We start from the raw sequence: 14304 nt of genomic DNA on the forward strand, positions 1-14304 counted from the left end.
TTTATTAAAGATTCAAATAGTTTTTTATGTATATTTATAGGTATATTTTCTATATTATTCATATATTTAAACAGAGACATATGTGTATATATGTCTCTGATTTAAACAAACTGAATAGAACTTTTGTGCCTTTTTTTGATAGTTCCATATGTGATGTATGAAATTTACCAGAAGCCTCTACAATATTACCTAGATATTTATATTTTAATACTTTTTCTAATTTATAACCATCCAAAGTAAACTCTGCTTTAGTTGTGGCTTATTTTGGTTCTTTTTAGTTCGTTTCTTTCCCCTACATTACTTGACCGTTTTTGTAAAACAACAGCATTCGTGGTCTGACAGTATTTTACCAAGAAATGCACAAAATATTCAAAAAGAAGGCCTAGAAAATTTAAATATTGGTATGCACACATACTCCCATGTCAGCACAGACAATTATATTTTTGTAAACGCGCCAAACTCGTTTCCAATATTTATAATAGAACTGAAAAGAAAATGGAAATGGAAATGGGCCTCATTATGGGGAATGTATCAAAGAGATAACAACATGACCAAAGAGCAGATAACAGCCATAGGTCACCAATGGGTCTTCATTGCAACGAGAAAATCCCAAAACATGAGACTTGGGTGGATCCTGAGTCATATAAAGGGGTTCCTAACCCAGGACAAATTTGGGGGGGGGGGGGGGGGGGGGGGGGGGGTGTTAAACTACATGTCCCCATTCAAATGCATTGATGGTCCAGTAAAGAAAGGGGGGGTTCCATCATGTCCAACCCTCAGCCCCCTGGATCCGTGCCTGTGAGGCATGCTTTAGCTTGCCATTAAACAAAAATGTATACTAGTTGAGTGATAAATATTAATGGACGTCATACTAAACTTTTCAATACAAAGAAAAAGAAACTAAAATAAAAATCATACAAAGGTCACAAAGGCCATAACTTCTGGCTCCTGAATAAGAAAAAGTGCAAAATGCAGTGGGGATAAAAGCCTTTACTGTAAATTCCTGAAATTACAATTATATAAATCATCTCGCATCTTTGTGCATTTCTTGAAATTGGTCATATTAATAAATGCATGCAATATTTTCAGAAAATTTCAATATATAGGCTTTTTTTTAAAAAGTCTATCTTGTGCATGATTATCAATGATTATACTCGCACAATTAACACATCTCAAAGGTGTCTATGCTATTTATGACAACTTTTATACCCCCGCTTTCAAAAAAGGGGGGTATACTGTTTTAACTCTGTCTGTCAGTCCGTCCGTCCGTCCATTCGTCCGTCTGTCAGTCAGTCAGTCCGTCCCATGAATATTTTTCTTCGCATTTTTCGCAGGAACTACAATACAAGGATTTCTGAAATTTGGTTTCAGGGTTTATCTAAGTCATTTATACCGTGTGATGCATTTTCAGATTGATCAATTGTCAACTTCCTGTTAACCGAACACTTGTATGATTTTACACATGATACTGAGCCAAGTTGCAAATTTTCGTCACATTTTTCTCAGGAACTACAATACAAGGATTTCTTAAATTTGGTTTTAGGATTTATATAAGTCAGCTATACCGTGTGATGCGTTTTCAGATTCATCACTCGACAACTTCCTGTTTACCGAACACTTGCATATTTTTACACTATTTATATTATCCACTTGCGGCGGGGGTATCATCAGTGAGCAGTAGCTCGCAGTTTCACTTGTTAATAAAGTATAAATTTTCAAAATATGTTTAGAACTATATGATTTTTATGTTTTTAAGCATAGATATAGTAGGTCAGGATCTGCCAACTCTCACTGACTGACTGAGCACATAAATTCAACACTAGTTTTTTGGTGTTGCTTAGTGTTTTGTTTTGTTTTGTTTTTCTTTTCTGCATCTTATGTTTTGCCTTGGCATTGTCAGTTTCTCTTTCATTGCCTTTGGTTTTTTTGTTATGTTAAATAACAAGTCACATATAATCACGATAATTAAGGTCCTTTTTAATTTTTAGGGATTTTAAATTTTTAATTTAAAGTTAGGGATTTTATTCATAAAAGGGGGGATTTTCCAGTACGTATACTATTAATAATGCTTTGAGCAATTTTAATGAAACTTGGTAAATTATTTTTGTATAACATAAACATGATAATTTTCCTTTTAATTTAAAAAAAAAAATCTGATTTATGTCATTGTACTATCATGACTTGGGATTAGGATAGTCTCAAGAATGCTTTCACAAATTTTTATGAAACTTCGGTGAATTGTTTTTATATCTTGATATAAACACCCTTTTTAGCTCACCTGGCCCGAAGGGCCAAGTGAGCTTTTCCCATCACTTCACGTCGTCCGTCGTCGTTAACTTTTACAAAAATCTTCTCCTCTGAAACTACTGGGCCAAATCAAACCAAACTTGGCCACAATCATCATTGGGGTATCTAGTTTAAAAAATGTGTGGCGTGACCCGGTCAACCAACCAAGATGGCCGCCACGGCTAAAAATAGAACATAGGGGTAAAATGCAGTTTTTGGCTTATAACTCAAAAACCAAAGCATTTAGAGCAAATCTGACATGGGGTAAAAATGTTTATCAGGTCAAGATCTATCTGCCCTGAATTTTTCAGATGAATCGGTCAATCGGTTGTTGGGTTGCTGCCCCTGAATTGGTAATTTTGAAGAAATTTTGCTGTTTTTGGTTATTATCTTGAATATTATTATAGTTAGAGATAAACTGAAAACAGCAATAATGTTCAGCAAAGTAAGATCTACAAATAAGTCAACATGACCAAAATGGTCAGTTGACCCGTTTAGGAGTTATTGCCCTTTATAGTCAATTTTTAACCATTTTTTGTAAATTAAAAGTAATCTTTTACAAAAATCTTCTCCTCTGAAACTACTTGGCCAAATTAATCCAAACTTGGCCACAATCATCTTTGGGGTATCTAGTTTAAAAAATGTGTGGCGTGACCTGGTCAACCAACCAAGATGGCCGCCACGGCTAAAAATAGAACAAAGGGGTAAAATGCAGTTTTTGGCTTATAACTCAAAAACCAAAGCATTTTGAGGAAATCTGTCATGGGATAAAAATGTTTATCAGGTCAAGATCTATCTGCCCTGAAATTTTCAGATGAATCGGTCAATCGGTTGTTGGGTTGCTGCCCCTGAATTGGTAATTTTGAGGAAATTTTGCTGTTTTTGGTTATTATCTTGAATATTATTATAGATAGAGATAAACTGTAAACAGCAATAATGTTCAGCAAAGTAAGATCTACAAATAAGTCAACATGACCAAAATGGTCAGTTGACCCGTTAAGGAGTTATTGCCCTTTATAGTCAATTTTTAACCATTTTTCGTAAATTAAAGTAATCTTTTACAAAAATCTTCTCCTCTGAAACTACTGGGCCAAATTAATCCAAACTTGGCCACAATCATCTTTGGGGTATCTAGTTTTAAAAATGTGTGGCGTGACCTGGTCAACCAACCAAGATGGCTGCCACCGCTAAAAATAGAACATAGGGGTAAAATGCAGTTTTTGGCTTATAACTCAAAAACCAAAGCATTTTGAGGAAATCTGACATGGGGATAAAAATGTTTATCAGGTCAAGTTCTATCTGCCCTGAAATTTTCAGATGAATCAGTCAATCGGTTGTTGGGTTGCTGTCCCTGAATTGGTAATTTTGAGGAAATTTTGCTGTTTTTGGTTATTATCATGAATATTATTATAGATAGAGATAAATTGTAAACAGCAATAATGTTCAGCAAAGTAAGATCTACAAATAAGTCAACATGACCAAAATGGTCAGTTGACCCGTTTAGGAGTTATTGCCCTTTATAGTCAATCTTTAACCATTTTTCATAAATCTAAGTAATCTTTTACAAAATCTCCACTGAAACTACTAGGCCGGCCGCCACGGCTAAAAATAGAACATAGGGGTAAAATGCAGTTTTTTGCTTATAACTATGAAACCAAAGCATCTAGAGCAAATCTGACAAGAAGTTAAATTGTTAATCAAGTCAATATCTATCTGCCCTGAATTTTTCAGATGAATTGGACAACTGGTTGTTGGGTTGCTGCGCTCCAATTGGTAATTTTTAAAGAAATTTTGCCGTTTTTGGTTATCTTGAATACTATTATAGATAGCGATAAACTGTAAACAGCAATAATGTTCAGCAAAGTAAGATCTACAAATAAGTCAACATGACCTAAATGGTCAATTGACCCCTTAAGGAGTTATTGCCCTTTATAGTCAATTTTTAACAATTTTCATTAATTTGGTAAATTTATGTAAATTTTTACCAAATATAGTTCTCTGTTACTAATGGGCAAAGTTCATGATAGATATAATTGTAAGAAGCAAAATCGTTCAGTAAAGTAAGAACTTCAAACACATCACCATCACCAAAATACAATTTTGTCATGAATCCATTTGTGTCCTTTGTTTAATATGCACATAGACCAAGGTGAGCGACACAGGCTCTTTAGAGCCTCTAGTTATTATTATGACCCAAAGTGGAGGGGACATAATGTTTAACACTTGATCGTTTGTCCGTCTGTCCCAAAGTTGTTTTTTGTTCTCTTACATTACTTTAGTTTGCCTCAAACAAATTCAATTAAACTTTTACAAAAGCTTGTTATCACAATACTGAGATCCAGTTTGAATTTTGGTGATGTCAGTGTTACTGTACTAGAGTATCAGAGTTATGCCCCTTTAGAAATGGGGAATATATGCTGAATTTTTGGTTTCCTGTTTTCTAAACTTTAGTTTGTCTCAACCAAATGTTATGAAATCAATACACAATGCTTATAACCACAAAATACAGATTAAGTTTGAATTTTGGTAGTGTCTCTTTTACTAAATTCTATAGTTATGTTCTTTAAAAATGGAAAAAATTGTTTCAGCCTTCTAACTTAAGTTTCCCTCAACCAAATTTATTTAAACTTTAAAACAATACTTTTTATCACAATTTTAATCAGATCAATTTCAATTTTTTGTAGTAAAACTTTTACCGTTCTTCAGTTATGTTCCTTTAAAACTTTGAATAATATGCAAGCTGGAGTATCATTCCCTATTTATCATGTATATTTTTTTATAAGATGCAGAGTTAAGGAACTTTAGTTGTTGCAAAGTTATTTAAAATTTGTCCATTTTCAAAATCTTTGAAAGGTTTTAGAAATGTATTTGTTAAAAAAATCGCAGCCTTAAACTTATAGTCACTTGAGAGATCTATAAATTGAGCCAAATTATATACATGTTTTATGTCAATGAATACCACTGTTTGTGCATGTTTTTTTTTTTTTTGGAGGGCGGGGGTCTTATTTGCGCAGTGCTCATAGTTTTTTAGTCGATCAATAAAATTCATTTAAGCTTACAGACCAGGTATAAGGGCAAGAAGCTTATCAAGCACTCATGGTTTAGATTTTTATTAAACACACATTAATATACATATAAATGTACATTAAACAGAAAAAATATTGATGCAAGATGTCATTCAACTTTTACTCTTTTATGTATAGGACAAGAACTATAGAAGGTACAGAGAAATAATATACAGCAGAAATGATAGGCAATGTAAAATTGTCAGAAGCCAACTAAACCTAAATGGTAAGGCACCTTTTAATTTTAAAAAGTTATTGAACTTGAAAGATGATTACTAGTATCATGATTACTATAAAAATTCAAAGATGTGGTATATTAAATATGAAAACTATCACGGCTTTGAGAAAGAAATTGTAGGCCTGTTAAGACCTTCAATAATGAGAAAATCAATACCCTATACTATAGTCAAAGTATAAAAGACCTAAAGATGAAACATTGAAACAATTCAAACTGTAAAACTAATCATGCTAATTGCCTAGTTTATAACAAAATAAATTACAAAAAATAAATATGACCGGTATGAAACAACAACAACAACCACTAAATTTTAGTGTCAGACTAAACTGATAAAAGCTACAGGATCTGAACTTTGGACAGGCACAATAGGAATATGGCAAGGTTATATAAAAATAAGATGTGGTATGATTACCAATAAGACAACTCTCCACCAGACAACCAATGATGTAAATTTCCTGCAAACATGGACTTGACTACTGTAAATCAACTAATTTTTCGTGAATACTTTATCTTGCATTTTATACTTTCTAGTCTACATCGCAGTTATTTATTTTTTTCGAGTTCAAGTTTACTTAATGTATTTTAATAAGGAAAGATACACATGAAAAACATTTATTGCTGTTTCTCTCTCCATTTATAACATTTTATTTGCTTTTTTTGTGTATTTATAGGTGATCAGACATCTCGGTTTTCATGATCAATAGGTCATTACTGAAGAGGAAACTTAAAGTTGAAATTTATTTACATAGTGCATAATTGGATTAATTTGAAATGGAATGTGTGCTTTCCTGCAAAAAAGAAATAGGAAATTTCAACATGTGATAATGACCATATAAAACAAAATGGAGTTCTATCATAGATACCCGAAAACACTATTGCATAAAAGCAACAACATATCTTAATCAAAAGAAAGGAGAATGCAGAACAAATACTATTTTGTTGTTGAAAAAAGGAACACCACTCATTTACATCGCTCCCTCATATCAAATATACAGAAGAAGATCGTTGAAGAACAATTTGCAAAAATGATTTCTCTTAGAATTGAAGGGAATTGTTTAGTGAATGGAAAAATGTATTCACTGAATTCTTACAAAGTGGATTGAATAACTGTACACAAGCTGAAACAGAAGAAATTCTAATTTAAAATAACACGAAAAGTGTTTATTTTATTATTTAATCTGCAAATATATAAATATTTTTTTTAGAACACCACAAATGATATAATGACATTCAAATTGGTTGCTTATTATTGTATCGCATTGAAACAATTACAAAGAAAACAGAAGCATTTGCTCCAAAAAAATTATAAATCAAAGTTAAATTTATATAAAAAGTATAAACAATACCTAGATCTAAACAGTCAGACTGTATTATTTTCAATGTCATTAAAATTTTGAGTCAAACATTTATTATTAAATTTTTAAATATCATTTGCATCAATTCTACAGTCTTTTAATAATTATATTCATACTGTTTATATACATGGTTTAGTGAAGAAATGTTTAACAAGTAAAAATAAGGAAAAACATTTCCTAAAGGGAAATTTGATGTTCAGAAATTTCCTTAGAGGAAATTTGAAGAACAATGATTTCCTCAGAGGAAATTTGTTGTCTTGAATTTTCCTCCAAGGAAAAGTGTTTGTCAAAAATTTCCTCACAGGAAAAAGTATTTCCTCAAAGGAAAATGTGAAGCTACAAATTTCCTCACAGGAAAAAGTATTTCCTCAAAGGAAAATTTGAAGCTGCAAATTTCCTCAAAGGAAAAAGAATTTCCTCTAAGGAAAAAGAATTTCCTCTAAGGAAAAAGAATTTCCTTTAAGGAAATAGAATTTCCTCAAAGGAAATAATTATGCAGCAAATTCCCTAAGGGAAATCTTTTTCCCTTGAGGAAAAAACAATTTCCCTTGAGGAAAAATCTTTTTCCTTCAGGGAAATTTGATTTCCCTTGAGGAAAAGTACTTTTCCTCTGAGGAAATTGTTGAAAAAAGGGGCATAACTTTTTCAACAGTGGTGCTAGAGCCAAATTTTTTTAGGACAAATATCAGGGAACCAATACCAACCAAGTTATCAACTTTGTTTTGACTTAACTCAAAAAATTAAGGTGACAACTTTTGCACTCAGCGGAATTGCAAACTTGTCCCGGAGACTGTTCTTGTCCAAGAAGCTTTACTCACTGCATGATTTGGGGAAAACCAAAAAAATAGCATTGACTGATATGAAGATGAATTTAAGCTAGCTAGTTAATATAAAAAAAAAGAAGATGTGGTATGATTGCCAATGAGACAACTGTCCACAAGAGACCAAAATGACATACATTAACAACTAAAGGTGACCAGTACAGCCTTCAATAATAAGAAAAGTTCATACCGCATAGTCAGCTATAAAAGACCCCGATATGACGCTCATAATAAATCACTTCATATCACATAACACATCCTTTAGTCTTTAATATGCGTGTAATATTTGCCGCTGAGCTTAAAACTCCCGCTATTATGAAATATTAAATGAACAGAGACAACTTGCTTCAAAGACATTTACAGATCTGCTGCCGAATCCTGAACTTGCATGTAATATTTGCGAATGGACGTTTTCACCAATTACCGAAATTCCAGCCTTATGCATATACCCAATATATTTTATTCTTATTTGGTATGAAGATGAAGGATTAACTTGTTTTTTTTTGGGGCCAAATATATTAAGCACTTAACTAACAAGTACAACTTGGCAGATTGGTTGACTAGCATGTTTTGACAAAAAATGTTAATCTAAATACGAAGAATGCGAAAATATCCAAATAAGTGTGCATAGTAATGTACCGATATATCAGAATGATTCAGTACATATTGGGTACCTGGGGGGTGTTTTTTTTTTGGGGGGGGGGCATGGTTTTAAATTGCTACATTAAAATAATTTTGTTATCATTTCTCTTGTTTCTGCATCATACGAGGTTTAAATGTACATTTCTGGCAAGGCATGTGGTATCTGCAACTTGACGTCAAACCCCGACTTACACAGCTTCTTTTGCATACTATTTCTGTACTAAAAATATGTAGTACTAGAAATTTAATTTTAATATTTAGTACTATTTCTTTACTTTAAAAAATTATTGTAATATTTGGGTACTTGTATTTTACAGTACTTGATTTGTACTAAATATTTTGGTACAGAAATAATACAATATTCCATGTTTGAAAATCATAATTTTAAAAGATTTGAAAATGCTGATAATGTAACGCTAGTAACCAAAAATCTGTAGTACCTAAATTTCAAGTACAAATCAAATACTGTAAAACACAGGTATTTAAATATTACAATAATTTTAAAGTAACAAAATAGTACTGAATATTAAAAATAAATTTTCAGCACTACAGATTTTTAGAACAGAAATAGTACCTATGCAAAAGTAGCTATGTATATATAATCTTAAAGGACTTTTTTTATCCTCAAAATCGTGAATATCTATATTTGAACACAAAAATCATCTATTAAAAGTTACAACATTTGTTCTCGAGTTACAGTTCTTACACTACTGGTTTCAATTCGAAGCCAATATAAATGGTTTTGAATTATTGTCATTTCTTTGAAATTACGTTTGAAATGAAAAAGTCCAAATAAATTGAATAAATTGGAATAACTTTGGTACTATTTTTGGCGAGTAAGCTATATTGAGATAGCCAAGCATTTGAACTGGTCTTCTCATCTTCAACAATTGAGTTTGTCTTTCATATTGTGTATCAGGTCTTTTTTACCTGAAGTTTGATGTAGCACCATATATAGACTCGATAGTTTGCGATGGTGCTTTTTTATTATGTGATATTGCTTTTTTGTTATATGGTGTTGCTTTTTATTATGTGATAGTGCAAATGTATTATAGTTTTATGATGAAGCTTTTTTTTATTATGTAATGGTGCTTTTATAATATAAGATGGTGCTTTTTACTATGTGATGGTGCTTTTTTTATTATATGGTGGTGCTTTTTTTATTATGTGATGGTACTTTTATAGTATAAGATTGGCGTGCTCTCTTATTATGTGATGGTGCTTTGATCTTAATTTTACGCTTCAATGATTTGGGTTAGATTTTTGTTTTAGCTCTGAATTTAGGGTACTACATGTATAAGCAATCAATAAAACTTCAACAGTGGATACTACTAAGGTATCAAAGTAAAGCAATGCAACAACTAGGTTTTTTAGGCCTACATTTTACGCTAGTGACTTTCCTTGAGTCTTGGTTTAGCTCTAAATCTAGGGTATAATATACATCACATAGCAATTAAAATACATCAGTGGATATTTGTTCGGTATTAATGTACAGCCAGGCAACTATTGGGTCACTTTGACCTACATTTACGCTAAAGTGACTTCGGTAAAAATTTCGGTTTAGTTCTAAATCTTAGACTAGGGTATTATATATATATATATACATCCCATAGCCATAAATCTTCATCGGAGCTTACTGGGTTTTGGGGTCTTGCATTTAAAAACTATTTTTGACATTTTTACCTATTGTGTCTGTTTGTTTTGTTCACGCATCGCTGACAATGTAATGGAATTTGATGCGACTGTCATACAAGTGAGAGGTTTAGCTAGCTATAAAACCAGGTTCAATCCACAATTTTCTACATAAGAAAATGCATGTACCAAGTCAGGAATATGACAGTTGTTATCCATTCGTTTGATGTGTTTGAACGTTTGAATTTGCCATTTGATTTGGGACTTTCCTTTTTGAATTTTCCCCGGAGTTCAGTATTTTTGTGTTTTTAATTTTTACCTGCACGGCATTCAATACATTCAACGGTCAAATACATGTACAAGGACTAGACTGGTTGTCTGTCCTTTATCTGTTTGGATTTGACAGACAACGAAGGTATCTGTGATACCCGTATGTTGCAAGGGAGAGGACCAGAGTAGTTCAAGGACATGAATGTACTGGTATATCGATTAACCAGATTGTCAGCACTTCGGAATATATAAATTTCGAATATATTTTGCTGCTTTACACAATTATGGAATCCTTTAAAATTAAAAACTCTGATTCCCTGTTTGGGTTTGAGTCTATATTTTATCCTTTGTGGTTCTATCAGCACCATAACGTTTGTATTGTTTTGGACTTAAAATGCTTTGGCCTCGAGCATCAAATCTTCTGCAGTAATATTGGTACCGGTATAATGTTGACAAAGTTACTGGTACATTTTGGTAAAGCATCGTCAATGTCATTTGTTTTCCCCTATATATGCGGAATTGTCTTGCTGCATTGAAAACCCATTGGTGGCTTTCGGCTATTATCTGCTCTTTGGTCGGGTTGTTGTCTCTTTGTTATATTCCCCATTTCCATTCTCAATTTTAAAATTCAATAAAATAAAATCATGTTACCTACATCTTGTAGCTTCCTTTTTAATTTTGTTCTGCCAGGAAGATAGAAAAATACTTTTTGGCAAAATCAAGAAACAACATTTTTTACATCTCTTTCTTTGATGATGAATAGCCAAGAATGTAATACAATTATGACAACTAATTATTATTCAATGATATTTTTATGCGCATTGTATTACGTCTTCTAAAACATAACACACCAATTCTAGGAGTAAATCCGAGAGTCGATTCAGGATTTTAAATAGGGGACGTAATTCCAGAAAACGAAATTTATACCGCCGATTGGAGCATGGCCAAAACATTTTTGGACGATTTAACAAACGATATTTTTTTTGGCGATTAATGTAGGCCATCCCATGACGGCTTGGAACTACAAATCAAATGGATTCACAGCAAATGAAAAACGAGGAAAATCATTGACCACCATGCCAGTCTCTTATTCTGATTTTTTTTTATAAGTATGCTGAAAGCAAATCGATCATGCTCACTTACGCCATGATATATGAAAATATAATACTCTCAAACTCCTCTCTCCCGTCCCTATTTTTACCAAACTAAACCAAACTGTATGTTGTATATTTTTAGTTTCTGCTGTATCATATCTTTCTTGATTTTTCTAGATTTCTTTTTCTAAAATTGCAATAAAAAATAAATAAACCGGGCAAACTCCGGGCAACTTAACATGAATTAAAAGTTCCCTAAGTATCCTCGCATTATGATACTAGTTAATTATTAACATTTCAAGGGAGACTACTGCTATATCAGCTAAATATAAGCCTGCTTTATAATTCCGAAAAAGGGTTCATGAAAAAGACCTCATATATATCCAAATCACTGCACAATTCAAGGACATATGTGGTAGAGTGTTTAGCATTAATATTTATTTTCTTTTAGAATAATTAATATTAAACACTCTACCACACATATATATATATCTAATAGTCTAAAATAAATAATTTAACAATTGGTTAATAACAATTCGTCATACTTCTAGTGATCGGTCTGATGACGCTCGTTCAGAGAGATCATCAGTACGCTTATTCAGTTCTTTCACATCGTCAAGTAGATTTTTCAACTCTCTATGACGTAGTTCATTTTGTTTATATGCTTTTGACAGAAATGCTGTCCGTGTTTCGAGGTCAGACCCTTCTGGAGTTGCTGCATTAAACACAAGAGAAGGCATATCTACAACAATTTGTTTTCTATTATGTCCGTCTCTTTCGTCATTTCCATAAATTGCCTCGTTTTCAATGTTATTTACACTGTCACTTAAATGTAACTTTCGAAGTCTATGTTTTCGAATATCCTCGGTGTTTGTCACAAGAGCTTTTCCGGTTACCGGATGTAACATAGGTTTCCTTTCGGGAACTCTCTGACTTGCACCAAAATATCCTGCTTTGTACCTGTATTGTTCATTCGGGAATCGATTGCTTAATAAATCCATATCATTTGGTTTTAGTTCATGTTCTAAATGATTATCAAACTTTGTATTTTCGCCATTGGATACGTCACTTCCGTTATTTTCGTCATCTTCGGACACAAATTCATCTTGACCAGTAGGCGTATTTGACGGTAGATAATAAATACAATAATATTCCTTCAATTTGTCTATATTTATTTTGTCATGATCACCAATCTTTTCGAATTTCACGGCGTTTGGTGACAATTCTAAATCATCCACATCCGGTCGCATAACTTTTCGAGTACGAGCTCCTCTATAAATATTTTTGAATGGATTTTTCTCCGCGTGATCGGCACTGAAACACGTTTTCTTCCTTTGCAAAGGAGAAGTATCTAGAACTAATTGTTGAATTGACTTTTGAGATTTTCTACCTATATTTGGTATACTGCTTGTTGGTGTTATAGGTGCAATTAGACGTTGAAGATTATTCCGAATAATGTTCTCTTCGGTCGTCCTCGTTACCGATGTAGCACTTCCGGATTTCTCGGGTATTGATTGTGGAGAACGTGAACTTAGCGGTTCAATCAACTGCTTTCCTTCTAATGGGTGTAATTCAGGGGGATATCTTTTTGGTCGACTCTGTTTAAATTTTTCAAGAGTTGTTATAAACTTTTTATTGTTTGTCTCCGAAACTTCGAACGCATTTTTAGCCTTCGCTTTACTTTGCAATGACTCTCTTGTTTGTTTTGATTGAAGTCTTTCAATGGCGTGAACTAAATTTGTTTGTTCTTGGTCGATCAAGTTATCGCGTAGACTAGATAAACGTTTGAGGTAGTCAGCGTTATGTCTGTATGCTGACCGAGGGTCATCGTACCACGACATATTTTTTGACCTCCTGGCATCAAGGTTGGTCTTTTCCATCAACCTGAAAAAATGAGACAAATATTAAATAATATATAAAGTTAATTATTAAGACAAGAAGAAGGGATACGTTAAATATCAAGCAACTCAGCTATACGCGTAGGATGATATAATCGCAAGATTAACGTAGTGCCTTGTCATTTCTTTTCAAATTATTTGTGTGTGTGTGTGTTGACATAAATTCTGAATATTCATGAATAGGATGTAACGTGTATCCTCAACGGTTGTTGTTGACGAAGTTTTTAAGAAAATAATAACGAAAGGGTCGATTTATACTGCTCAGGAAGAGACCGAATTCATTGAGCCGCAACTCCTCAGAAACCATTTGTATACAAAGTCGGAAATATTTGTGATATGACGTATGTAGTGTTTTGTACTTCCTAAACTTTTCTTTGGAACAATCTTTTTGCCACAGAATTTTTTTGAGAATGTATCCAAATTCGGAAACCGTTTTCGATCTGTGTTATACGCTTTCGCGCAAGGTCAGTCGACGTACTGCCTGAGAAATTAGGAAACTCTTTGTTTCAACACCTGTCCAGTTGTACTTATTTGTTACATATTTGTTTTTAGTTCATTTTTCTACATAAATAAGGCCGTTAGTTTTCTCGTTTGAATTGTTTTACATTGTCTTATCGGGGCCTTTCATAGCTGACTATGCGGTATGGGCTTTGCTCATTGTTGAAGGCCGTACGGTGACCTATAGTTGTTAATGTTTGTGTCATTTTGGTCTTTTTGTGGAAAGTTGTCTCATTGGCAATCATACCACATTTTCTTTTTTATATTATTGTTAAAAAAAAAGCTTACACATATTGGTATATTTCACTCAGGCACAAACACATGTTACTGGGTTATCCAGCTTTTCAGATCTGAACCCTACGACTTCTAGTATTTCCATTTCAGAATGAACGTTACAATATTTTTTAAACTATATGTCGAATGGTTCTATTAACATGATCAGCTGAAAGTTCGTTCAGTTTCACATATTCTATCATATAAAAATAAGATGTGGTTCATGTATGAT

General features: G+C 32.8%; 1 protein-coding gene and 1 long non-coding RNA gene across 8 annotated transcripts in view; one reads left to right on the plus strand and one right to left on the minus strand.

The window, feature by feature from the left end:
- The first annotated feature begins 300 nt into the window (after positions 1 to 300).
- Positions 301 to 6542, plus strand: LOC134695206 (uncharacterized). Its single transcript, XR_010102730.1, has 3 exons — positions 301 to 401; positions 5490 to 5577; positions 6261 to 6542. It is a non-coding gene; the product is annotated as an uncharacterized LOC134695206 (long non-coding RNA).
- Positions 6543 to 11891: 5349 nt separating this feature from the next.
- Positions 11892 to 14304, minus strand: part of LOC134694003 (uncharacterized) — a 43970-nt gene continuing 41557 nt past the window's right edge. For all 7 annotated transcript variants that reach the window (XM_063554993.1, XM_063554989.1, XM_063554991.1 and 4 more), the window contains exon 2: positions 11892 to 13287. In XM_063554993.1, coding sequence (XP_063411063.1) covers positions 11943 to 13283 — 1341 coding nt within the window. In that variant the 5' untranslated portion in view covers positions 13284 to 13287 and the 3' untranslated portion in view covers positions 11892 to 11942. The remainder of the gene's footprint in view (positions 13288 to 14304) is intronic.

Source organism: Mytilus trossulus, chromosome 13 (assembly GCF_036588685.1).
Source record: "Mytilus trossulus isolate FHL-02 chromosome 13, PNRI_Mtr1.1.1.hap1, whole genome shotgun sequence".
NCBI classification, from domain to species: domain Eukaryota; kingdom Metazoa; phylum Mollusca; class Bivalvia; order Mytilida; family Mytilidae; genus Mytilus; species Mytilus trossulus.